The sequence below is a fragment of the Olea europaea genome, chromosome 2 (genome assembly GCF_002742605.1).
Source record: "Olea europaea var. sylvestris chromosome 2, O_europaea_v1, whole genome shotgun sequence".
Lineage (NCBI taxonomy): Eukaryota > Viridiplantae > Streptophyta > Magnoliopsida > Lamiales > Oleaceae > Olea > Olea europaea.
Window position 1 is genome coordinate 714,298 of NC_036238.1, and position 24,394 is coordinate 738,691.

The window sequence follows — 24,394 nt, forward strand, 5'->3', positions numbered from 1 at the left end:
TGCACAATTTATTGGCTCTAAAGAGATAACCCTCCTCAAGTCGGAAGCCATCTGTGGCGCTTGATTGTCCCCTTTGTAAATCAAGAAAGATATCTTTAAAATCGGGACATGCCTCGTAATCCTCCTTAAATCTTTCAAAACCGATTACCTTGACACTCATGATCGACAAAAGGGAGACACAACGACTTAACGCATCAGCTGCTTGGTTCTCTACGCCCTTCTTGTGCTTTAAAACAAATGAATAGGCCTGCAAATATTCGACCCAACGACCATGCCTAGAACTTAATCTTTTCTGGGAGTTTAGGTAACGGAGAGCCTCGTGATCCGAATAAAGGACAAATTCCTGGGGTAACAAATAGTGGTGCCAATAGCGCAAAGCCTGGACCACTGCATACAGTTTCTTATCATAAGTTGAGTACCGCTGTTTGGCCTCATTTAACTTCTCACTGAAATAGGCAACAGGGTGACGATCCTGACTTAAGACTCCGCCTACACCTACCCCGGAGGCGTCACATTCAACTTCAAAGACTTTGAAAAAATTGGGAAGACGCATGATGGGGGCCTCCGTCATTCGCTTCTTGACTAACTTAAAGGCTTTAACCGCCTCTTGTGTCCAATAAAACTCCCTTTCTTCATGCACTCCGTAATAGGCGCCATAATAGTGCTAAACCCCTTAATAAAGCGACGGTAAAATGTAGCTAAGCCGTGAAAGCTCCTGACGTCATGAATAACTTTAAACTCAGGCCAGTCAATAATCGCCTGAACCTTAGCAGGGTCAGCGGATACCCCTGTCGAAGAAACAATGAACCCCAGAAAAATGACTGTGTCGGTGAAGAAAGAGCGCTTCTTGACATTAGCATATAGATTAGTTGCACGAAGGGTAGAGCAAACTTGTGTGAGGTGGTCAAGGTGTTGCTCTTTAGTCTTACTATAGATGAGGATATCAAAGTAGACAACAAGAAACTTGCCCATGAAAGGTTGGAAAGTTTGTGTCATTATTCGCATAAAGGTACTTGGCGCATTACTTAGCCCAAAAGGCATGACTAGTCATTCATAAAAACCATCTTTTTTCTTAAATGCGATCTTCCACTCATCACCTGGGCGAATTCGAATCTGATGGTATCCACTCTTCAGATCAATCTTCGAAAAGATTGTGGCACCAACCATCATATCTAACATATCGTCAAGTCTAGGAATGGAAAAACGATACTTCACCGTGATCCTGTTGATCGTGCGACTATCCACACACATTCTCCAAGAACCATCCTTTTTGGGCATCAATAGGGCGGGGACAGCACACGGGCTTAAACTCTCACGAATGAATCCTTTGTGAAGGAGATCATCCACTTGCCTTTGAAGTTTAGTGTGCTCGGTAGGATTCATCCTATAATGAGGTAAATTTGGGAGGGATGCCCCTGGGACGAAAGAAGAATAAGAAAGAAAGAAGAAGGAGAAGAGAGGAGAAGAGAAGAAGGGGAACCGGGGGAAGAACACGGAAGACGAGAAATGGGGCTGTAGCCGAACTTTTATTTAATCAAATTCATCAACTGAAAAATAATAATGTAAAATAGGTTAAATACTGAAACTACTGTAAATCTAGGGCCAAGCCCAATACACAAGTCCATAAAAATAAAATAACCTAAGTCTAACTAAGAAATAAAAGTCCAACTAAAATAATTAAAATTGGGATGTCCTCATCAGATAGCTAAACAATCCCCATTCCACCATACAATATGTGTTGGAGAAACCATTCGAACTTCTCTTAGAGTAATGCATAGTCATCTCTAAGCACCACCTTAGAATATGCTATCGAGTTTTTTACTGCAAGAAAGGAAAGATCCAAGGGAAGAAGCAATGGGAAAAATGACAGGAATTACAACCCAGTTTATGCAAAAAGATTGAAATAAGACTTCATAATCAAGGGTCAACAATATAAAATTCAAAAAATCAGGTAGAGTAAATAGCAAGGGTACTCTTAGAAAGACCATTAGGGACCTTGCCAAGTGGCAATGAAATCAATTCAAAAAAACATGTGATGGCTGTAAGTGTTTTGGAGGACGAAATCATTGAGGATCATCCTATAAAACTCCAACTCCAGTTCGAGCATGCATATCTCCTATTTCATATCCTCAAAGTTCTCGAAAAAAGTCAGGGGAAACATTTCAGCAATTACTACGCAAAGTGGAATTCAACTTCTAGAAGTTACAGTTAAGAGACAAGTGGCATTGAACGAAAAGGTACCTACCACGGATGAGGAGCATGTGAATCAGTCTAATCAGTTAGCAAAAATAATCCTAAATTAGAGTCGCTGTTCAAGCAACTGTTTTTATCCATGTGCTTCTTGTCTCCTTTCCTCAAATGTTGCAAAAGAAGAAGCTCGAAGAATAGTTACTAAATTCTTGGACATGTATAAAAAGCTTCGTAATAGTATCCTGTTAGCTATATCTCAAATTTTAAACTATGCAAAGTTCTTGAAAAAAATGTTGTCCAAAAAGAAAAAAGAAAAAAAGATTGAATTAGTTTGAGACCATTGCATTGAATGAGTGCAGTGCTTTCTTATTCAACAGACTACCTTCTAATCTAACGGATCCAGGGAGTCTCAAATTACCTTACTCGATAAGAAACAATATATTTTTCATGCTTTACGTGATTGCGAAGCATAAATTGGCGGATCGATCAATCAAGCCTTTTTCTTTATGGTTGTTTATTGACAGTTGCTTAAGTTATTAGTTGCTCTGGATAGTTTGATCAATGATTGACAGCGAGAGTATACATACAACTCTCTATTGTCCTAATCCTCATTCCATTCAGACACGCCATTTCTCAAACTTTTCTATCTTGTTTTGTTCTTCAATCTCCAACTTCTGGTCGGGCAATTTCTTATTCTTTATGTGAGATAAACACAATTTTTGAACGTTGATTGAGCGAGATTATTAATCTGTAGTCACGGTTTGTCGTTCAGTCCACCGAAGCAACTTTGGTTAGTTATTGGGTCAGGTGTTTGGGTTTTCAGAGTGAAACATATGGCTACAATTATTCTGAGCCCTGACCTGTGGTATCTTCAATGCCAGAGTGGTTAAAACACATAAATACTTCTTTAAGTATTTTCTGATCTATTGTTTCCGTGATTAGTGAAATACTAGATTTGTAACGTCTTTAAGTTCTATTTTATTTTATTTTAATAGTAATATAATTGTTAAGAATAATGTTATTTGCAGTTACTATTTACCACAATCATCCTATATGGCACGCATGTGACGATTAGTGATTAGATATATGTGGCAAGAAAAACTACTATATTAATATATATAAAATCACAAACCGCCATATAAGATGTCACATAAGACGACTATCGTAGTGAGCGACTGTGAATAACATTACTCAATTGTTAAATACTAAACCCCATCATTTGACTTAACGACAATTGTGCCAGACTTTAAATGGTAGCCCGTAGAATCACTTAAAACATTTTAGAAGTTCTAACTTCCTAAGTAAACTTGTTTCTCTCTTTTGAAAAAGCACTTTAAAACTATATGAAAGAACACCTTCAATATATTCAAAATAAGTTTCTTTCTTGTTATATACACAAGACACACTAGTAACAAATGTGAAGTCTAACATAGATGGCTTGAAAACCATTGCGAGAATAAAGCGCCGATGCTGTGTCCATGAATTAATTAATTAACACACAATAAAATACATTATTATCACGGGAAAAGCAATTCAATTCTTGGAATTAAAAAAAAAAAAGAAAAGAAAAGGAAAAAAAAAAAAAGAAGAAGAAGAAGAAGCTAGCGATCCATAACTTATCATTATGGGGCCTACTTTTGCCACGTGAAATAAAGAGTTCCAAGGTTGCATAGGAGGAACAAATCCTATAAACTTTTCCATTTCATGAATCCATCTTTTTGTGCTTTTCGTTCATAAGATTTCATAAGGTTCCTTGCCCAATGTTGTATCCATACACAATATTTTAACTTGTACAACAATTCTCTTTGGTACTTGCAACTTGCAATGAACAATATATATGGTCACAAAAGAAGGTGTCCTTTTTTCTATCTTTTGAAATTTATTGATGCTAATTAAAAAATTATGTATTCTGTCATCTTTGATATCAATTTTTAAATATTATAAAAAGTATTTTTAAATTACTATTCACATGTATATTAGGTAGTAAATGACGGGTACTTATAAAAACAAAAAATGTAATTTTTCTCAATTGTAATGTTCACATCCAACACTCTACCATATATGTAGTATAAGTATATATTAATAGCGTGCCTACTATGTTGCATTTGACATGACTCGATATATTTATAGATTTTTAGAGGAGGTCTATGCATATCTAGAATGGATTCAAGGTAAGTTAAGTGGGACGAGTCGATTGTCACCTCGACTCGCATCCCTGACAAGTTGTAAGCACAAGCAAGCGGATTTTTAGCTACAAAATGTATTTTTTTGGCCAAAAAAAGGTCACAAGTGGATTCACAAAATGCTGAAAATCACTTTGTGACATTTTATTGAAGAACTGATTTGAAATATGCATGATGTGACGTTAATATCTTATCACAATATTATCATCCATTTTTCTTGTTCTTGGTGTAACTATTTAATATGTTTATAATGGATATTAGTCCTAATAGATCTTACTTTCGAATTATTAAGAGGAAAATAAAGTGAAAGAGTTTACTCACTTGGAATAAATAAAAGGACATTATAACATATATTGGAAGCTCATGATGAATTTTTGTATTTATCTATTGTGTTGTCTTTATTTGTTCATTGCATGGAAATGCTTGACGAAGGAAGCCCCAAAGAGATCCCTTTCTAGTTTGAAAGCACCAAATGAAAATGAATTACTATAATTATATATCTAAAAGACAGAAAGAATTCCCTGTTTTATCCAAATATTCAAATAAAATCTTTATTTTTTTATGTTTGCGAGTGTGTAGGTGTTTCATGATCTATTTTTGCTTTTCCTTTTTCCTCCGAGCGAAGAGAGTCTTCAAACCGGATGGAAAAATTCTTGGATAATTAGTGTTGATGAATAAAAAAGATTTTCATAATATCTCTCAACATTTTTCAGAGTATTGTTATTATTTCATAATAATGTGATTCTGTAATTACTAATTAGTACATATTTTTTCATTGCGTAATCCCATAAATATAGTCTTTCTCTTTATAATTAATAAGTTACGCGATCTTCTATTTCTATCAATATTTATGTGTCAAATACATTTATAATTTCAAATAAATAATTTTTTCAACATATATAATGACAAATAAATGTTAATTAATACACAATACACAAAATGCAATAAATGTTGAGAAATTTTCCATCAAGAAATGAAAATTAGTGTACGTGCTGCAATCATGAATATAATTATTGAATGATCACCTAATTTAAAGATTTTGTTAGATATTAATTATATATTTAACACTCCTTTTACTTGCAGATCAAATGCACTTTCTGTAGAAAGATGTGAAATGTGAAATTTTAGATAATAGTTAGTTCATAACTAAAATTTGAGCTCAGAACTCGGCCTTGAAAATTCAAACTCGTCCCATTATAATATCACAAATGAAGAAATAATGGAGGAAATTTGGAAAAAAAGTTAATTAAACTTCAAGAAGGGTGAAAACCATAACACAGGGATGATCAAACATGACTAATTCCATAAATTGAAAGGAAACAAAATCAAACACAGCAAGCATTGAAGGCAGTCAAGCTGGCAGGGATTTTCTTTTCTTAGCATGACTCGAATGGCTAAATCCATATTTTCCTCTTTTTATGACGTGAAAATCGTATAAAACAAAAATGAATACTCAGATCTGTTATTTATATATAATAAATATATTATTTAAAAGAAATAATTAAATTAAATTAAGTGTCCAATTGATGAACAGCGTGAAAATTTGTGTGGGAGGTCGGTGTTTATATCAACACATGTCTGCTCTTTGGAAAAATAGATAAAATAAATTATCATTTTCATATTCAGTGATTCTTCATACTTGACTTTTGTAGGCTATCTATTTTTTTAGAGTACATTTGAGAGTTTTGAAATCATTTGTGATTGATCGTTGTATCTTGTGAGTGATTGTCCAAAGAGGTCGCGACAGTTAACAAAAGGGCAATTTCACTTTATGACATCGTATTATCACGAGACTCGATCAATCCATAAGTTTTACTTTCTATATTTTACCATTGTGCATGTCATCGTAACCAATTATTTTCCAACAAGATCTCTCCATTTTCCTCAATTCATGCTTCTCAAGATCTCTCCCTTTTTATTTTTGAAACCCCTAGCAAATATTTCATTAACTCAGATCATTGAGAATAGTGGACAAAAGAAAAAGATGAACATAATCTGCCAAGTTGTGCAAAACTGGAATTAAAATGACAAAAGAAATATAATCCTGCTACAGAAAGAGACTGAACAGATATATACTTGACGAATTCTTATTGGAAGTTAAAAATGTAATACAAAACACTGCCAATTAGTGGCTGACATTTCAACCCTAGGAATAGGCTCCTGTTACTGAACCTGTTCGTTTGGCTTAATCGAAGGAAGTAAGATCAAGTTCGTTCTATTTCAATCTTTGGAAATAAAGCCACGTAATCTACGGCCCAAATACCTAAAAAGTGCTACAATATCAGATGAAAAAGAAGAATATGTGGCGAAACTAAAGTATGATCTAATTTTTGCACAATGTGCAATGAGTCACACTGGGCCTAATTCAATCTCCGATCCATGCCTTCCTTAGCCAGAACAAATCCTTCTCATTGAGCTAGGGATTTGGCATATTTTAGCCACAGAGTCAATATGACACGCTCTATTAGTTCAAAGATAAAACCAATTATATAATTACGAGGGGACTTGGCCAAACCTCCAGCTAAAGTTACAAAAAAGATTAAAAAAAAAAATAAAAAATTCCCTAGCCGGAGATGGGGGAATGAAACAACACATCATCATGGTGTGACTATTGACCGTCTACTATATTTTTATTTTTATATTTTTCCTGTTCAATGGGTCGTCCACTGCTAACTACGACTCCAACTATGCAACCCTACAAGGCCTAAAAAAATGCTATTATCATTATTACGATGGAATATCGATGATGTGACAGTTTATGTGGAATAATGAGATTGAATAGTTCAATTTTTATAAGAGAGAGGAGACATGATAGAGAGAGAGAGATAGGGATATATTACGACACACACATATATATGAGAAGAAAGAATGTAGAGAGAGAGAGAGAGAGAGAGATAGGGATATATTACGACACACATATATATGAGAAGAAAGAATGTAGAGAGAGAGAGAGAGAGAGAGAGAGAGTACAGGGCTTGAGAAGAAAGACTAATAAAGCAACATTTGATGGGAAAAAACTAATATAATAAAAAAAGTGTGTGGGGTTGGGAGCCTCCAATTTGCTTTTCTCATCTCTTTTTGTTCTCTTATATATCAATAAACCAATACTTCTCAATCTTCCTCTCTTTCCCTTCTTTAGATTTTGTAAGATTTCTCTCTTTCTCTCTCTCACACAAACATGCACACATTCGACATCATATGATGTTCGAATCATAAGGCATTCGGTCGATAGGGATTGTTTAAGAAAATGCATGTTTCTACGATATTGTTAGTATTTGTGACTAATTTGTTTTAGGGTTTTTTGCATGAATCTTTTGCAGTTAGCTAGACTCCAAAGAGGGGTGGTGAAAGTTATTTTTGTATTTTTCGAGTGTTTTGGATTTCAAAGGGAGATGGCACCTGTTTCATTGCCTCCGGGATTCCGTTTTCATCCAACTGATGAGGAACTCGTGGCTTATTATCTAAAGCGGAAGATCAATGGGCAGAGGATTGATCTTGAAATCATTCCTGAAGTTGATCTCTATAAGTGCGAGCCATGGGACCTGCCAGGTATTCTTCTTTTTTAATCCATAGCTGAATTTTGTATGATAGGATAGTTATTGGAAATTGATTGATCAAATTAGCTATGCAAAATAATTTCAAACAAAGTGAAGATGAAGAAAGGTATAACAAATTGATTGGTCTCATTTTTATTAGCTTTAGCTGAAATATTGGCATGACACACAGTAATCCTTTTTATATCATCAGACCATTCAACCTGGTAATACAGCCTTTTATTTGCCATAGTCTGCAATTGTAAACGGGGTAAAAATCTGGTTCATCCCTGATAATTTTTAAAGATTTTTATTTTTTCCTCATTGGACATAAAGAAAAATTTTAGGTAGTGTTTGATTGCTCCACTTTTTCAGTGGAAATTGGATTCTATTTTCCAACTTTTGGTTGTTTGATTGTCCAAAATTTTCCTTGGAATTGAAATTCTCACTTTTTTGCCATGTCAGCATTTTCCATGAAATCATGGAATTGGAATTCTCACCAAAATGGTGAAATTGGAATTCTCGGTTACTGTAGCAATTTTTTAATTTTTTAATTTTTTAATTTTTTTTTTTGGCAATGGAAATAGATTCTAAGAATTATTGTAAAAAAATATTTCCCTTTTACTCACAATTTTCATGTAAAACAAAGTCAAACGAACACCAAAAGATAGATGATTTTCTTGATTTTTTTTGTTGGTAATGGAAACAAATTTCATACCCAATACCAGTAAATTTTATCTCTTTAATTGACAATTTCATGTAAAATAAAGCCAAACAAACATAAAAAATACCTTTATTTCAACATTTTCCATGTGAAAAATTATACCAATCAAACGCAATAATTTATAATTCCTAGGAAAATAATTTATAGACAATTCAATGCCCTAGAATTCGTTTTCAATTCAATTCAATTTCATTTTTGCAATCAAACGGACCCTTAGTGTTTTCTTATGCCCTAAATATAAAATAATGAAAAACTTGTATCAAATAATTATTCATAACCTTCTTTTTCTAATGCAAAAGAAATTATATGGGAGATTCTGGAATTTATGATTATAAATTACTGTGATTAAAAGTATTCTGCGATGGGATGTGAAAATTCGAAGCTGCAAAGTGAAGTTTGATTAATATTCCTTCCGCGTGCTCCACCTTCTTTTGGATGATCAATAACTATTATGAATATAGGTTACTATATACTTTGAACACACTTTATCAGTCAATAATATCATATATAATCTCATTTTCCTTTCCTCGAAATAAAGATCATTATTTCATAGTCCCTATTTAATCAAAAAGATCAAGATGCCGTCAAAAAGCAAAGCAAAGCATATGGTTACATTGTTTTCCACAAAATATGACCGAACCTTAATCCCTTTTCTGCTACTCAGATACGAATTTTCAAGAATAAATCATCTTTATTAACTTCTCTAGAAATGATTCGCATTTTGACAAACAATTTCTATAATGTCATCTTATTTCTGGTTTATTAAATTTTTGATATATATTCTGTATGTATTTTTTTCAATGCTCATAGAATCGGAAGACAACTGATTCAATTGAAAATAATTTGTATAGGGAAGTCATTATTGCCAAGCAAAGATCTTGAATGGTTCTTCTTTAGCCCTCGAGATCGTAAGTATCCGAATGGGTCAAGGACTAATCGGGCAACAAAAGCTGGATACTGGAAGGCCACTGGAAAGGATAGAAAGGTGAGCTCACAAACGAGGGCAGTTGGGATGAAGAAGACCCTAGTTTACTACGGAGGTAGAGCTCCCCATGGAACTCGAACCGATTGGATTATGCACGAATATCGATTAGATGAAAGGGAATGTGAAAATGCCAACGGCTTGCAGGTGCAATCTTGTTTTATCTTATGTTTTAACCTTTTATTCTTCTTAAGACATATTCTTTCCGTCTCCAGTAATATCATCTGGATCTTGTTTATAAATTATTTATAATCCTATAAGTAGGATTTTCTCCTATCTAACTTTTAGACAGAAAATCTATACACGTCACAAAAATAAATGGTTTTATGAATGAGTTCTCAGGAAGCTTACGCGCTTTGCCGTGTATTCAAGAAGAGCTTGAACAGCCCGAAAATTGGGGACCAATATCTGGCCACAGATAGTGAGCGATCCTCCAGCATTGATATGTACTCTCAAGGAAAATATGATGATTTTGATAGCTCAGACTATCCATTGCCATTGGGAACCTGCTCATCCAGTGCCACCAATGCCTTTCAGATGAATATAAATGGCCCAGATGATGGAAGATGGACACAGTACTTATCAGAAGAGGCATTTGGTTTCATAAATAATCCATATTCTCAGTGTTCACCAACATCATATACACCCTCCAAGGTAAAAAGTTTCAGCTTTACTAGTAAATAATTCATCTTACATCCGGCCATCACGGACCAATTGAAAATGCGCATCTTTCCAAAAACGCGCTTCTCTTCTCTCTTTTTGATGAACCATTCATTTAATAGCAGTTAGAGAAGCGATACATTATTTATTTGATTTTAGTCTTTAACATTTGTTACATCTAGTAATATCAAAAAACTTGAAACGTGCACAACATTCTATAAATAATGGGGCAAGTGACTTGAACTCAGCCTCATACTTGTTCTCATATCATGTTGAACATCATTCATACAACTAGGCTCGAAATTTGACCATAGGGCATACAAAATTTTTAAACTACTCTATATATATTTTCGTCTTTACATTAGTTTATAATTTATGTTTTTCAGGTTGATTTAGCAATAGAGTGTGCAAGGTTACAACATCGTTTTACATTCCCACCATTGGAAATTCAGGACTTCCCACAGTCTGGTTTGTCACATTCCAATGCTTTTCATGAAAATACAAATCAACCTTCAGATATATTGGAGGAAATTCTCTCAGTTGCTCAAGCTTCTCACGAGTTTCAAAATCAAGATACATGGGGCGGAATTTATGCTCCAGTTGAGGATTTTTCATTTCCGCCCCACGATAACCAAATACATGGTATTGGTCCCTTCAAATACATGGACGACTTAAGAGACGAACCGAATCATAGGTCTATCAAAATTGAGAAAAAAGATGAAGTTTTTGCATCGGAGAGAACGGCCGAAAACTTGAGAAGGGTAGGGATGTCGAACAGGGAACTTGAAAAGGTAACCTACTTTGTACTACTAAAGTTTAAATCAAGTTCTCCAATAAATTTTACCTTAGAAATACCTTGAAATGACCACCTCTTAGACGCCCAACTATTACTGTCAGAGAAGCCTATGATAGAGAATGAGTAGTCATTGACTTCCTAGAGAAGGTATAAGAATGTATATCTAGCCCCCCAAGGACATAATTCAGTGGTGCAAAGGATAGGAGTAAGGTAATATTAGTTTTGCTGGTAGCCGCAGTGTGAGGGTTTGATTCCTGAAATATGAAATTTGACTCTTTGTAGTTATCAGTATACGGGTAAGCTTTTGTTCCCTGACCTGTTGGGACATATCCCGCAATTTACCTCCCTTATGATGTTCCAAGGGCAGGGCGGTGGGGTTCTGGATTCAATCTTCTTTTATTTATTTTTTTAATAAGAATGTACATCTATATTTTTAGGATAAATAGTTTACTATAACAGTAACCTTTTGCCATCAACTTTTATATTCTAAAAAAGTGAAATTTCTGACTGCTTAGTTATGTTATTGTTTGTCCTTGACAGACCTTTCATGAGGAATACAAGACAATTCCAGTGGAGAGTATTTCCAATTTTTATGATTTTCAAGGTTTGCCACTTTAACTTCTTCCTATCATTAATCTTTTTTATCGTTGTGCCATGTCAATTTCCATTCTTTTCTTTTTTCCATTATCTATGCTTATAAATTTACAGTATTTCATTGCAGGAGGAACCAGCAAACTAAACTTTGACACTGATATCATTTATACAAATCAAAATGATATGTCTGCTGAATTTGTGAATGAAAATGCTACTGACAACTTCTTGTCGGATGGAGGCATTGATGACTTTTCGAGCACCCAGAGTTTTACGGTGTACGAAAAAACTGAAATAAACCATGGATTGCTCATTTCAACGAGACAAGCCCCCAAGACACTGTATCAACAAGTGGTGCCTTCAAGGACAGTTCGAGTATATCTAAACCCCAAGATGGTTCATGGCAATATTCCTTCACTGAAATCAGATTCCACGAATAGAAGATTATGTGACAGTTTCCTCTCTTTTTCAAGAAATATGTTGCTTGGTGTATTAAAAGTCCTTATTATAACCTCAACCTTGATTTAGCTTTCTTTGTCACTTGGGTAGAACACATACATACCCTCTTCAAATTGACTTATACGTTTTTCTTCTTCGCATTGCTAACCACAGTTGTAATATGAAAGAGGTAACTTTACACATTTAAATACCTTTTTTTATTAAAAGAAAATTCCCATTTGGAGTCAAATTAATTAAGTGCACCTTCCTTTTTTTTTTTTTTGGAAAGTAAATTTGACTGTTATTAATAAACCCTTACTTTTGGTGTGTAGTACCTTATCTAATTAAATTAGTCAACAACCACAATTGATGTCAAATATGTCATGCCAGCACAATAAAATAAAAAATAAAAATAAAAAAAATTTAAACCAAAAACACAAAAGTGGAAAAGGCAGGCGGTGGAATGGATATATATTAACCAAATCCATTCCATTATAATCCAATTATATATAAATCCAATTTCACAAACATATTTTATATGCACACAGATAGAAAGGAACGAGAGCAGAAAGGAAAAGAAAGAAGGAAGAAGGAAGAAGAAAGAAGAAAGAAGAAAGAAGAAAGAAGAAAGAAGAAAGAAGAAAGAAGAAAGAAGAAAGAAGAAAGAAGAAAGAAGAAAGAAGAAAGAAGAAAGAAGAAAGAAGAAAGAAGAAAGAAGAAAGAAGAAAGAAGAAAGAAGAAAGAAGAAAGAAGAAAGAAGAAAGAAGAAAGAAGAAAGAAGAAAGAAGAAAGAAGAAAGAAGAAAGAAGAAAGAAGAAAGAAGAAAGAAGAAAAGGAAAAAAGAAGAAGAAGAATAATAATAATTATAAAAAATTTTGACAACGTGATTTAAAATAAGTGATTTATGCTATTAAGCTCATCTCCTCAGTTTTAAAAGGTAAATGAAAAGTTGCTTTATTGAAAAGTTATGTTAAATTTTAGAGTTATCGAATTGTTAATTAAATTCAAGTTTATCGAAGGAAATTCTATGTAATTAGGTTAAATGAAAGAAAAATTAACTTAAGTGATTAAAGGAACTTTAGAAATTGCTTAAATATGAAAAGACTAAGTTTTGGTATCGCCTATCAAATTATCAAAATTTCTTAAAATAGTTAATTGTTGATTTTAATATTATATCATATTTCAGGTAGCGATACATGTATCGGGATAGCTTACTAGTCAAGTTGATTTGCGTACATAGTTCGGTGAATGAAAAACTTAAATATTATCAAGTATTGATAAACTAAGTATTTTATTACACTATGTGCACTTATGTGAATTATTTGTGAATTGAAATGTGAAACATATGTAATATTGAGATCGACCAGAAGTACCCGTGATTATAGAATTCTTCTAGTTCACCGAGAGCTTAGGCTCTGTTCTATACTATACTAAGAGGTCTTAATCGTGGATGGAGGAGTCTTGACCGTGTGTATATAATTCATTGAGGAGCCTTGATCGAGTTCTAGAATTGATTATGAGAGGTCTTTGAGACCTGCTTTCGTTCACTAAGGAGGCTTGAGGCCTGTGTTGGGAGTGCTTAGCCCGAAGGGTAGTCTATGTGCATATGACTAGATTATAGATTTCGGTCAGAGAGTACATTTTGGTGAATTTTTTAGTACATTTGATGTGATGCAATGTGATGATTGTATAAATTTCAGTTGATGATTATAGCATGTTGAGATGATATTTTAAGCATTATAAAGATGTTTCAAATCTTGATTCTTATTATATGCTATTATACTGTGAACTGTTAAATGACTTTTAAATGATTTAAACTTGATTTTCGATAAAAAATGTATAAATAAAAAAGTATAATTATTTTCGAACTTCTTCACTTACTGAGTTATCAACTCATATATTTTCCTACGATTTTCTTATCAGGTAGTAGTTGAATTTCTGAGCATCTTTAGGAATTGTGCCTTTGATTTTGGAGTCAGAGCCATCTAATAGAGTTTACTAGTATAACCCATTTTATAGAGCATATATCATTGTTTTGGGACACATGTCCATTTTTAGATTGGACTTAGAAGATAGCTATTGGGCTTACTATATATTTTGCATCCGTATGTACATTTTATGTTATTGTCATAGTTAAGTTGAAAATTCAGCTTATCTCTATTGTGTATCCTCATATTCCCTCCGTAAACAACACATACACTTTGATACAATGGAAATACTAACCTTTTGAAGTTAGTCATCTATCGCGAGACCTCATTTCATGGCCAACCACATATTTAATGAAATCTTCTTTGGCAGAGTTGGGTGCCAAATACAATCATGACACTGTGGTATTTGCCTCTGAAGTCTTATAGCTTTTTAAGAACTTTTTGCAGCAAATTTTCCATCCAATCTTTGAGTCCAAATCAATCTGACTTTACCTATCTTAATTTTTCCTAGTTTAACAAGAACCTTTCCAGCTTGATCTCTCCCAACTAGCTCCTCTATGAAATTTTCATTCCACCTATTGTCACCTTTAAGATCTTTGATCAAGACTTTAATTTGTTCAACCAATTGCACCCGATCTCTCAAAGGATACATATTTCACCATCTATTCTATCAAAATGATATACTACCCTCCTTTACTCGCCATCTAGATCGTTTAAGAACATTTGGCATACATCTCATAACCATCTTCCATAATCTTGATCCCTTAGTAGCATCCTCCTGAGATATGTATATTTGTCCTTAATATATTTTGCCCTAGAAATTTTTGACCAAAGAGATATTTTAGTCAAAATATTTGAAGCAAATTTCATGTGTAAGGATGATTGTACTTTCTGTAGATTTCGAAGCCCACCTTTTCCTTCTTTAACAGTTATATAAAACTTTGTCCCATGCTAACCATTTCTTCTTAGGCTTCCCATTCGCATAGCCCTATAAGAAGTCACTAAGGATTCTATTAATACTTTTATTACCAAAATTAGTGCTTTAATAAAAGAAAGCAGATGTAGAGGAATGCTAGTAAGGACATGTTCTTAGAAGCAAAAGCCGAGCCCCCTTAGATAACACTCTACTTTGCCAACCCGCCAATCTTATACAAATTTTTCTTACCACACTTTTAAGATCTCCAGTCCCAATCTTCCCGTGACTACAGAAACCCTGAATATTTAAAAAGGAATTTACCTTCCGTGAATCTAGTAAATTTTAAGAGCATCTATCTTCTTGACACAGTGATCTGCTTAGAGAAAAAAATGGAGGTTTTATCAGCATTAACAATCTGTCCCGACCATTTTTTCTATTTTCAAAAAACCTCCTTAATAGCTCTTAAAGATTTTTTCCCACCATTTGCAAATATCACAATGTCATAAGCATATAGCATATGAGAAATTAGGAGAGCCTCATTTGGTAAAGAAAAAGATCTTACGTTGCTATCTTAAAATTTAGCTCTCAACATTTTGGATAAAACTTCCTCTACAATAATAAACAGATATGGGGATAGGGAATCGCCTTACTTTAGACCTCTTCCACCTTTGAAGAAGTCCTTTATAGTTCCACTAATCACCGCAGAATACCAAGGAGTAGTAACACATTGTCTCACCAAGTCACAAATCTTGGAAGAAAAACCAAAGCTCAATACGTGCATAAAAAAGTCCCAATTAGTACCATCACATGCTTTGGCAATGTCCACTTTAAAGACTACATTGCCATCTCTTGTTGGCTTATTAAGGTAATGAATCATCTCTTGAGACAGAGTAATTTTATTGAAGATATTTCTCCTTGGAATAAAAGCAACTTGCTCCACAGAAATAATTCATGCTAATATTAAAGCTATTTTGTTTACCAAAATACATTATATATCATTGGACATTAACTTATTGGTCTAAACTTGTCAAAGCTCGAAGGGGAATCTATCTTAGGAGTTAGAACCACGTTGGAGAAAGAGTAGAATCTTGGAATATCCGTACCTCAAAAAAGTCACACTTTACCTCCGTGACATTTTCCCTCACTATGTCCTCATAGAATTTATAGAATCCTAAGCTGAAGCCATCAAGACTAGGGCTATTATCAATTGGAATAGAAAAACTCCCCCCTTACCTCCTGGACAGTAGGTATTCTCCCTCTTTCCTAGTTCTCTGCCTCTTAAATGGTTTGTTGAACCTAATCTGATAGGTCTGGTTGATCCCTCCCAGGTCTAGCACCCAAGTAACAACAAATCACTTATCTGGTGAAGGTAACTTTAGTGTGGTGATTTCTTTTATTTATGCAAAATACACAGATGTACAAAGAAGATTGCTCTGGTCAAAATTAGAAGATATGAATCACGCTGACGTTCCTCGGGTAGTAGTTGGAGATTTTAATAGTATAAAAAATGATCGAGAAAGGTGTGGAGGCCGACCTCGACTAATGGGTGCAATAGAGGTTATAATCACTTTATTGACAATGATGGGCTGAGAAAAATACCTTCAAATGGTAGGGAACCTTATTCCTAGTGTAATGGTCGAGCAATTGGACTAGGAGTTGGGCAAAATTGGATAAAACATTGTTTGATTCTAATTGTTTGGAGCAATTTCCAAACCTTCATACGAGCTATTTAGCTCGTACTACATTGGACCATGCACGAATGTTGATCTGGTTAGAGACTAATATGGATTGTTATGGCCCTATACTGTTTAAATTCCAACAAATGTAGAGTACACATGAGAGCTTTAATGACCGTGTTAAAGTTATGGAAAAGGAACTCAAAAGAAGTAGTTTATGGCACCTAGTTGGAAAACTGAAAAAGTTGAGGGTTACTCTGCGTATATGGAACAAAACAGTGTTTGGGTGGACATAGGAACATATTTAGCAGCTAGAAAAAGAGTTAGAAAAGTTGGATGCTGGCCTACAAGTGGATTATTTGGAGGAGGTCAAGTATACCTTCTTAGCTACAAAAGTAGAACTTGATACTTGGGAGAAGAGAAAAGGAATGTGCCTAGAAAAAATAGCTAAGTATAGGTGGATTGAGAAAGGGGAAGTTAGTAATCAATTTTTTAAGTAATTTAATGGCAGGACCTTTAATAGGGTCAAAGAGATGAGATTATGGGATGTTATAGTGCTTGAAAATCCTGTGGCCATCATGTAGCAGTAGATTATTTCCAATCCGTAGTTTTCCTTATACATCACTATTCAATAAACCAAAATTAAATTTTAGTTTCTTTTGCAAAGCGTCCATTCCATCCACTATTTGCCAAGGCTCTACTACTGTTACTATTCCCAACTTATACCTTCTAATCAACTTTCGTAACCTACGTGTCTACGTCCCTATAACTTGGATGTTCCAAAAGAGATAGTTGTATCTCATAGATTAAGATGAGAGGGTTTGCTTGGAACCTTTGAAGTGCTTCTGACCTTATGAACTATTTTCTTTGTATACCTAGGGCCTTTGTTTAGATTCTAAAGTACAATCATGAATATTCCCCAAATCCTCCCCAATTCCTTCCACATCTAGATCTGATATTGTCATAACCTTATCTGTAATAACATGATCACTACAGTCCTCTTGTAATTCCTCAGCATTTTCTTGGACACCCTGTTGATCCTCTATCGTTACCATTATTTTCATGGTCATTACATTTTTTTTGCTCCTTATCCTTGATCATGTCTCTCTCTCTCTCTCTCTCTCTTCTATTTCTCATTCTTCCTTTACTGGCTCTCCATCCAACAGATAAGCTCGACCTATAGGTTTCAATTGGATAGCTTTTCCAAGCTCAACAATTTCGATCCCTCTACTCTTCGAGGCTACAATTCTATCCTTGACCGTGTTTTTATCTCTCCCCAATTCAATCTCTGCTACATCCTTTTTCTCTTTATCATTATCCACAACCAGATTTTTCATCCACTACTTTCACAATCCTTTTTATTTTATCATCTACTTCCTCGTGAGTTGTGCCAATTGAAACACCACTAGCATCCAGGTTACTTGTATCTCTACCCTCTTGCACATCGATATTCCTTCCCCACACCACGAGACTCGTCTCCTTTTTTTCATCTTCACTCCTTTTTTTAGGACCAATATTTTCAACTTTCTTCATTTGTTGCTTTTCTTGAATTTGCTGACCCACTTTATAAATAACCTTTGTGTACCCATATCTCCTACATTTTTATAAAAAATCCAAGTTTTTCATATTTAACATGTTGCCAAAGAGTCATCAAAACTAGTGTATCGGAAAACATTCTACCACATCAGCCAATAGGTAAATTTTTACACAAATGTGAGTACCAGAGGCCCGTGTACTATATAGAGTAGCATGATTTGTTCCCAAGTATCGGTCAAATTACATTGCTAAGAAACGAAGGCAATTTGGTTTGTAAAGATGTAGTGGAAGTCCAGGTAAGATAATCCATTGAGGAGCCAATGATGACTTCTTATGGAGTCCATTTGAATAATTTGAATGAATCACCAGCCACCAATCTACCTTCTCTTGCCCAAGCATGGAGGAAATCTTCCTCATTTTACATATGTACCTAAACATGTGATGCATTCATATGGCTAACCACTGGAACCTCGTGCAATCCACGAGTTTTCGTGATGGCCGCAAATTAAATCAATATTCGGTCTAGATGATAGGAATTTAAGAATTAAAACATATCTAAAGTCCTTTGCCAAACGCTTTACCTCTACATCCGTGAAAATAAAGTCGAGTTTACCTTCAATCAATTCTGGCCTCCTCAATTGAAGAGATGCACTTCCTAGGATCTCTCTACCCACAGAGTATTTTGTAGCATCTAAGAAAGAATAACCTTGTTGAACAGTTTTTCCTGTGTATGATGTGTTTGCTGGCTCTATAGGCCCCATCAACCTCTCACCTATCATGCTCGCTGTTACCAAAAGATCCGACAGGGAAGGCGCTGTCACTCTGATAGCAGCTAGAGAGAAAGTCCTAACTCAAAGTCCTAAATCACACAAAATCGCCACTCTGTGATTTCCACTCAGAATTTTTAATTTTTTTTCAAACCACACATTTATTATGATACTCAAGTACACTTTTTATTCTGTAATTTTACATTTGATGTAATCCTATTTTTTGAGAGAATTATATTGGTCCTATAACTTCTTACAAATATAAATTACAACAAAACATTGCGTATAGATTACTTTTAGTTACATAAATAAAAAAGAGTCTTGATTATTTGGATGAGACCGAGATATGCTTGTTGGTGTGGTCGAGCTCATGATTTTGCTCGTTTGATTGGTCGACCAATTATTCTTAATATGCCCCCTACAATATGGAACTAGCTACCGTTGGAGACTTCAATATTGGGAAGGAGAAACATGAACGTAGCTAAAGCTAGTGATTTGCTGGGGATATCCATCAACTGTATTGGGAAATCAATTCAAAGTCTAAAATAGCATAAATCGGTTGACCTACTTATCCAAAGTTGATATGGTGTTGTAGGCACGGGTTTTGAAAAAAATTTATATAGAATGTAGGTCTTCGACAACAAAGCTTCTTCCAAAAAGAAAATAGGTGATTAGCTTATACTATCACATTCCCTGCTATTTCGAGCAAAGTTCTATTCCTCCTTTCAACAATACCATTTGTTGTTGTGTGTTGGGAATAGTTAATTGCTTAATGATTTCTTTTTCATTACATCGTTCCTTGAATTTTTTGGAAAGATATTCATGTCATTGGTTAGTTCTTCAAAATTTCACCTTCCTGTCTACTTAATTCAATACCATAATTTAAGTATCATTTGAAGCATTTTAATGCCTCTAAATTATATACGAGAAATCCAAAAACATAACTATCGCGTTGAATCATCTATAAATATGATGAAATACGAAGCTCCATCTTGCCCTTACATTCACATGGCCATAAAGATCAGAATGGATAATTGCAATGGAAAATCAACTCTCAAAGTCTTATCAAATGGTTTTTTGCTATTTTTCCCGTTACGCAAGGGTCAAAATGGACAATGAAATCTTAGAGATTGTATCTAATAGGTCTTCTTTAGCTAACTTATTCAGCTTGATTTGTCATAATCTAGCCAGCTATACTCATGTAACCATATTTACATCTTTAGAAAAAGATACATTCATAGAAAACATCGATTTATATAGTAGTTATAAGTGTTTGGTTCACAATCTAGACCTAGACTTAATTAGATGAATATCCAGATCCATAATAAATATTACCATTTTTAAATGATGGAAGTATCACTAAAGTTCAAATTGAAGCCTAATTTTAAAAGAACAATAACTGATATTAAGTTTCCGTGTATCCCTAGCACAAATAGAACATCATGAAGACAAACAGTATGAACTCTACTCAAGTGTTACTTGTTTGTACCATTCCATTTAACCACCACTCTATCATTGTTTCCAACATATATCGACTTGTACTAGCTGAATATTGACAAAACTCCTCAAATGCTTCTTGATCCTTGGTTACTTGGTCTATCGTTCTTGAGTCTATAATCCATATAAAATTAAATTTCGTAAGCATAACAAAGCTAGAAACATAAATTGTACTAAAAGAAATATTTAGAAGATTAATCTTATTATGTTTAGGGCAACTCAAGCAATGTGACTCATTACTTGACAGTTGTAGCATTTTAACTTGATCTTGACCTTTTTCTTTTCAAAACAATTTCCTTTTTTGTTTATTTGTTGATTTTAGACCTTTTTAGGTCCATATCCAATCTTATTTTCATTTCATTTCTCTCATTTTTTCCAATTCTTTTTACTTTTAAAGCTTGTAGCTTTTTCCAGACCTAGACTTAACTAGAAAAGCTTGTCCAAAAGATTTAGCTGCATCAAGCCGTTCATCCTTTGATTCAACATGGTGAACAACATTAAAAAAAGTTATAATGCTATCATTATGAGATGGATTGACTTTTAGATGTTTCGAAGTTATTGGAAAGAGATAAGATTAAAGTCTGTACATGCAACTCATCACAGAGTATGTGATCAATTAACTTCATCTCTTTGATCACGTTAGACATTATCTTCACATACCGTTTGATGTTATGATCTTGAGATTTCTTATAAATGTCAAACTTAATAGTTAGTCGTCCAAGTCTAATCACACTAGTGTCACTATATTTTTTCTCTGATATACCGAGATGTCATAAGCAATTGAGAATTGCTCACACTCGTGAATGAGATAATCCACTATAGAACTTACCAAAATAGCACGAGTAGTAAAATCTTCTTTCATGACTGATAAGTTTCTTGATCTCTTCTTCTATGTTGAGTAGTCCAATTCGCATGTATGTTAATATACTCATGCATATCATGTTCTTCCAGCATTTACCAAATTTCACAGTGTCAAGTGTTATAGTTATTGTCTTTTAATTTGTCACCTTTATATGATTTTTTTTAATAACATGTCTGTTAAAGTTTTAAAGACAATCATATAAATATCCATCAATGCACATACGATGTTTTGCAAGTTAATTACCTAAATAGTCATTGAACTTTACTAAAAGTTCCCAGGAGATCACTGAACTTCAAAAGTTCTATAAATAGTCACTGAACTATGCCAAAAAGTTCCCATGAGGTCATCAAATTTCAAAATTTCCCTAAATAGTTACTGAAGTTTGCCGAGGGGTTACTCAACTTTGCAAATTGGGACCCCATACATCACTGGTTTAGTGACCCTTAGGAACTGCTTGTAAAGTTCAGTGACTATTTAAGGAAGTTTTCAAGTTCGCTGACCTTCTGGAAACTTTTGGCAAAATTTAGTGACTATTTAGAGAAGTTTTGAAGTTCGGTAACCTCTTGGGAACTTTTGACAAAGTTCAGTAACTATTTAGGAAATTCATTCGATATTTTGCACTCATGCAAATTAAAATTTAACATTAAACATAAAGTCGAAAGTTCACTAAGTTTTCAATCATTTTCATTATCCTAATTTTTCATTGTTACAAAAGTTTAGTTTCAAAGCGCAAAATCATAAGTTCTAGGTGAGAGTTATATAATCTCTTCCAACCTTAGATATTCCACTGAATTAAATAATTAAGCATTTATAGCCTAAATATGATACTTCCATAACATATAATAGAATTAAATAATTAAGCATTTATAGCCTAAATATGACACTTCCATCACATATAATAAAACATAACACATATATTAATTAAAAGATGTCAAATATATACATGCTATTACATTCAAATCTTCTGTACAACTACTAGGCACAAGAACACTATTATATGGATATTGATCAACGATTGATTAATTCACTATTATAACTAGCTATACATGGATAGTTGGAATTTTCCTAATAACCTAATTTTATTTCATTCATTTTCTCATTAAAATCTTGATCAAATAGTTGTAGGCTAGATAAGTCGTCTTATCCAAAATTTTAATTACAACATCATTCCAATGACAAGGAAGCATTCTCATTAAATGATAACGGTTATCTATTTCACATATATGTTGTCCCAAATGCATCACTTGTAGATGTATTGCTTCTAGACATTGTATGTGTTGTGTGAAGTTATGTCGTGAATTTATTTTATAGTTTCGATAAACATGTAACATTTCAACACGTACCATTGCCTGTGCTCTCTAGCCCGTCTTTCAGTAATGTTAAAATTGCGCATAAATCTAGTAATATTTAATTAAGCAAAATAAATGAAAACATGTGATAATAGATCATATATTTTTCAATTTCCCAAAAACGGGAGCATCCTCAAAAATTAACTCCCACTTGGCTATTACCACTTAATAAATAATCTCAATTTTATTTAAAAAAATTAGAATTTAATTAAGTTAAAAACATTTTTTTATGTTTTTTTATAACATTTTTTTTTATAAATTTATGTTAATCATTAAATACAAAAAAATAAAATAAAATTAAGTATATAAAATTTAATTATTCTGCATTCTTTAAAATTGCATTTTGACTTTGTCACGTGCCCCCATGCAAGGGTCAAAGTTTCTTTTTTTTTTTTTTTTTTAAAAAAAGATCAAATAATGCTAGGGAGCATCACACTTACCCCATTGGCAACTCACGACCTCAAAAAATTTATTTTTTTCTTCTTCATTATTTTTGAGGTTATGAGTTCAATTGTGTGGTCAAAATTCAAAAATTCTATATGCATTATAGTGTTTGGTATAGTAAAAATTGGATAGAGTAAGGGGAAAAAAATATTATTCACCATCTTCGCCAAATTTTGCAGATTTAAAATTTATTTTTCTAAAGTACGACCTTAAATTTGAAAGTTTATAATTTTCTTATTATAAGTTTAAATTAAGAGTTCTTTATAAGGTTATAAAGTTTAGGAAAGACCTTTCTAACAGTACTAATATTACTGTATGAAAATCAATGAACAAAAGATAGTAATATTTAAAATTTCTATAAAATCAACTAGGGTTTCATGTTTTCCAAGAATATAAAACTAAAAATTTCAAATTTTTTTATAGGTGATCTAAATCATAAAAGGAACATAATGTAAAATTTTCATGAATTCATGTTGCATCTTTCATGACATGCCATTAAACACGTTTTAAGCTTTATCATAAATGCCATACAAGCATTTTTATAACAATAATCTATTAGGAATTAAGGACAAGATTAAATGGCACAATATGAAATAGCAATCACAACACTAGTTGAGCACAAGAACAATTGGTAAAGAAATGGAGAATTTATTATAATGGAGAAAGAATACAAAAATATTGTATTTTACAATATTGTCTTGTCTCTAAAGTCAATAATTATATGGACTATATATAGGACCCAAATAAATACATTATAGATGGAAAAAAGGGATAAAAATCGAGCTAGAAAAATGGAAACAAAATTTTCCCAAATAACACCGGTGCTTGAGTGTCTTTCCTCGTGAATAGCGAGCAACAGGGCAGCGCTAAAGCGCCCCATTGTTAATCCAAACTTCCAATTGTCAACTTTGATAATTCTTTAACTCCCTTTTCAACCGAACTATTCTCAATGGAATTTGGGCCACAATACTAACAAATCTTTACTTTGACACAAATTTCACTGCAACGAACAAAGTTTCAAAGGTTCTCTACTTGTAGACGAATTTGGCGGTAAGAAACAAAACAATGCCTCTTCAACAAAAAACTCTTCAACCAAATACTCTCATCCTCTTCCACAAAACCCAACTCGAAATTAATTGAATCTAGGCATTGCTCAGCAGAATTACCCTGGGTACAAGTCGCTTAAATGATCACTACGAGCCACAAATATCCAAATTACCAAGCAAGGCAAAAACATTCCCTATAACAGAATTCACACTATAAACTACTTCTGTTGAATGTTTTTTGCTAGACCAATTCCTTCAAGCATACTTAGTATACGC

General features: G+C 33.5%; 2 protein-coding genes across 3 annotated transcripts; one reads left to right on the forward strand and one right to left on the reverse strand.

The window, feature by feature from the left end:
* Positions 1-582: 582 nt before the first annotated feature.
* Positions 583-996, reverse strand: LOC111370794 (uncharacterized mitochondrial protein AtMg00860-like). The gene has a single exon (XM_022992664.1). The coding sequence runs from the start codon at positions 994-996 to the stop codon at positions 583-585; it is 414 nt and encodes a 137-aa protein (XP_022848432.1).
* A 6,365-nt stretch (positions 997-7,361) lies between these two features.
* LOC111408323 (NAC domain-containing protein 86-like) lies at positions 7,362-12,351 on the forward strand. 2 transcript variants are annotated; one of them, XM_023038102.1, is made up of 7 exons: positions 7,362-7,517; positions 7,698-7,922; positions 9,482-9,759; positions 9,955-10,266; positions 10,659-11,063; positions 11,609-11,672; positions 11,777-11,942. In XM_023038102.1, exons 2-7 carry the CDS (start codon positions 7,766-7,768, stop codon positions 11,812-11,814), a joined length of 1,254 nt encoding a protein of 417 aa, XP_022893870.1. In that variant the 5' UTR covers positions 7,362-7,517; positions 7,698-7,765; the 3' UTR covers positions 11,815-11,942. The 2 variants fall into 2 exon arrangements, with proteins under 2 accessions (XP_022893870.1, XP_022893865.1); XM_023038097.1 differs by having other exon boundaries at positions 7,365-7,517; positions 11,790-12,351.
* Positions 12,352-24,394: the final 12,043 nt, after the last annotated feature.